The 3,587-nt window shown below is 38.8% G+C and overlaps 1 protein-coding gene across 1 annotated transcript in view; it reads right to left on the reverse strand.

Moving 5' to 3' along the window:
- Positions 1–3,587, reverse strand: part of KCNMA1 (potassium calcium-activated channel subfamily M alpha 1) — a 997,979-nt gene that overhangs the window by 354,173 nt on the left and 640,219 nt on the right. The window contains exon 6 of the mRNA XM_019555536.1: positions 2,848–2,923. Within this exon, the coding sequence (XP_019411081.1) occupies positions 2,848–2,923 (76 nt within the window). The remainder of the gene's footprint in view (positions 1–2,847; positions 2,924–3,587) is intronic.

Here is a 3,587-nt window from a genome sequence, read left to right on the forward strand (position 1 = left end):
TTTGGCCGATAAATGCCTGTGCTGCACACAGCCACAGCACAGCACTCAGGCAGCAAGGAGCAGAGCTGGCAGCTTGAAGAGCTGCCTCCAGCTGGTAAGTCCGGTGTGGTGGAAGGGGAGGGGGGAGGGAAGGGACATGGGTGGAGACAGCCTGCCCTACCCCATGCAAATCCAGGGGGCACATGCCCTCCCAGGGTGGAGGCAGTGGCAGGAGCTGCCCTGCTCCACAGCTCCAGTTGCCCCACCTGAGCAGTCCCTGCCCCTGCCCTCACCTCAGGGAGTGTTGATCTGCCTCCCCCACCCCTTCCACCACACTGTATGGGAAATCAGATCAATATTGGCTGACATGCCTCCTTAAATGTCAGGTACTGGCCCACAAAATCTCTCTTGGTGCACCCCTAATACATAATCCAGAAACTTGGCAGCAGCAGAATGGCAATTACATTCCTCCCCACCCACGCCCTCAAATTCCAAAACCTTGGGGAGTCCTGCAGGCTGGACCTGGCCCATGGGCCAGAGGTTGAGAAATAGTGTTCTAAATCATAGGTTACCTTCACTGTATATGTTTTAAGAAAGTACAGAGGACCTTTGTTATTGCAGGAGTCAAAATAAGGCAAGATTTGAAGATTATGTTGTTGTGTTTTTTTTTGGGGTGGGGGTTGTTATGTTCCCTGTTGAAAGTGTTCCTTGGATGGGTTTTTCTTCTGGTGGGGAAAAGGGAAAAAGGTTAATAGGTGGATTACAGAGGAGCTGGGGGAAAGGGCGGGGTGGTCTGGCTCATGGCATTCTGCCATTTGGCTGGTGCTTGAAGGGTCCCTTCCTGAGAACTCTTGCTCTTTCTAGAAGCTGGCCAGGTTGGGGTGGAGGAACACTATATAAACAGGGGTGTCCTCCTGCCATGTTCAGGTTGGCCACGGAGATGCAGGAAGAGGGCCGCAGAGGCTATGGATAACACAGCACCGGAGTGGGGGAAGACAGGAGTGATGTGGAGTGAGCCCCATTAGGCAGGCAGTTCCAGGTAGCATCAGGTGCCTTCCTGGGTGCCACAAAGTGGTGCAGCTCCCTCTTCCTGGTTGGGGCTGGTAGGCAGACAACACTTAAATTCATCTAAAAAAACTTTCAACAGGGAACATCAAAACAAACAATAATCATCATTACATGGCAGACTATTTTGACTTTTTTTGGTGATTTTTTTTTCTTTTAATTAAGTGACTAGTGGTCAGGTTCTAAGCCAGCTTTGAGAATGCATTTAATTAATACTACACTCCTTTTACAGTTGAACTTTTACTGAAAGCCTACTGAAGGTTCTAGAAATCTTTCCATTTGTTTTGGTAGCTTCTGATCAGGGCCTTGATGCTCTTCTGAAAGTTGAATTTCATTAGATATTCTGTTCTTGTAAAAATTTAATTCCCTACAAAATTAGTAGCATTTTAAGGGTGCAGGAGTGAATAGCTCTCTGGATTTGTAGAAAAGTTAAGTTATTAACTTAACAAAGGAAAACCACATTTCTTATGCACTCAGACAGCTTAGGGCACAATCTAAACCAGTTTCATAGTGTTTGGACTGTATTTCCATAAAAACATTGACTAATGAAAATAGTTTTGAAGTTTAGAGGGCTGAACAAACTACTGAAATTCTGAACAACTCTAAAGCCCATTTGCTAATCAATCCCGGGTTCAATCATATTGCTTATTAAGGGTAATTCATGTTATCTATGTATAAACTCTTTGTACATTGGACATCTTTAAATATTAGGCAATGCATAAATGGGGAAATATAGTGGGAACTTTATAATGGAACCAAACTTTTACTTGCAATTATTTTTAGATTAGGACATTGTTTCAATACTGTCTGTGGTGTATTTGGTATAGATTTTTAAAAAGTTAATTTCTCTTCAGTACACAAAGGAATATGGAACAGCCCTTTGATGCTCCTAAGGTAATATGCAGATACATAGTAGCAGGTAAAAGGTATTTTGATCCATATACAAAGTATGTTTAACCACACAGAAGCAATTAAAAAAGAACTGTGTGGCTAACTACGACTGAAGTAGTTTAAATACCTCAAAAAAGGAACGCTTAGGACAATGACACAAAAAACATCCTGAAAGTAAATTCAATATAAAAAAAATTTAGAAATAAATAAAACAATTCTCAACTCAAAAAGCTTGCAATGGAACCATAATGTTTATCTTTCAAACTGCCTTTTTCCATTTGGGTATCTTGTAACCTGAATTGTAATTGCAAATTTAACTAGGCAATAAAATATGGATTCAAAATATGTAAGGACAAATTATTTAATCAATGTGTAGTTCTGTACTCACTCCACTTTTAATTTATAGTCACTTGGTCCCTTGTATATTGCAGTTATAAAAATGCAGCACATAAAATAAGTACAGATTATATCAAAGAGATGTTTAAATTGATCAGTCTTTCAGCAAGAACATAAGTTACAATGAAGAGAGACTAAGTATTAGTGTAAGAAATACAGCCAGATAGTAGGAGGACTGTAGCGCTAAATCACTTGAGTTCTGTCACCCATGAGACAAGCCATCATTTTTAGAAAAGGATGGAATACTTCCATGGTGGAGGTCAAAAAAGATGTTTAATTTAAGTCATAAAAATGCTGTGAAGACTAATGTCATTCATGAATATTATTTATCTGGGAAAACGAAGTCACAAGTGTGTATGACAGAATGTTATTAAAAGTTTTAAACCTGTGGTTCTCATACTTAACTCCCATCCATTCGTATGGCATTATGAGAAAAGAATACATACATCTCAGACTATAACTATAAACTGGAGAAGAAATATTATCATATGGAAAAAGTACATGTTAAAGTCTTACCTTGTTTTAAGGATATTCAGAAACTGCAAAATTTCTGAAAACTGTATCAGTCTAAGCGCTCTTAAAAATCTTAAACCTGTATAAAAAAAAAAGAATTAGATATAACTCAAGTGCATAGTAACCCATGTTATTATAACACCTTACTTCAATTGCAACAATCAGTGCTATAATATAAACAGTGTGCAGCATAACTAAATGTCAAATACCTTTAAGGTGCTCTTCCATGTTTAAAAGTTCCAAGTTCTTAACCAGCTTTTCTTGAGTTGAATTTAGATCTATGCTTCAGCAGTGTCCCATAAATCCTTACTCCAGGTAGTAAAGTATGGGAAGAGAAATTTAAACATCTATATTGACCTCAAAACTAAGAGAGAGACTCAGCTGAATTCTGATGTATTTGGACCGGTCTTCCAGAATGTCAAAAAATATATAGCTATAAAACTCTTTGAAAGCTCATAATTCCTTCATCCCTTAGTGAAAAATAAGAGATTATAGGCAGGAGATCTGACAACCTGGATAAGCTAGACAGTGGATAGGCCTGATTAAATTCGTAATTCTTAATGACGCAAAATCTTTTATTGCAATAATGCTCCCTTATCCCCACCCCAATGTCCAAAACTTCAGACAGGACTAAAGAGTCACAACATAAAATGGTAAAAATATTGCATTTGCCTCCAAGCAGGCAAACTGAATGAACTTTAGATCCTAGAAAAGTAATAATTTTTAAAAAGGGATAGCATTGT

This window comes from Crocodylus porosus, unplaced genomic scaffold, assembly GCF_001723895.1.
Source record: "Crocodylus porosus isolate Cpor-Errol unplaced genomic scaffold, CroPor_comp1, whole genome shotgun sequence".
Classification (NCBI taxonomy): Eukaryota; Metazoa; Chordata; order Crocodylia; family Crocodylidae; genus Crocodylus; species Crocodylus porosus.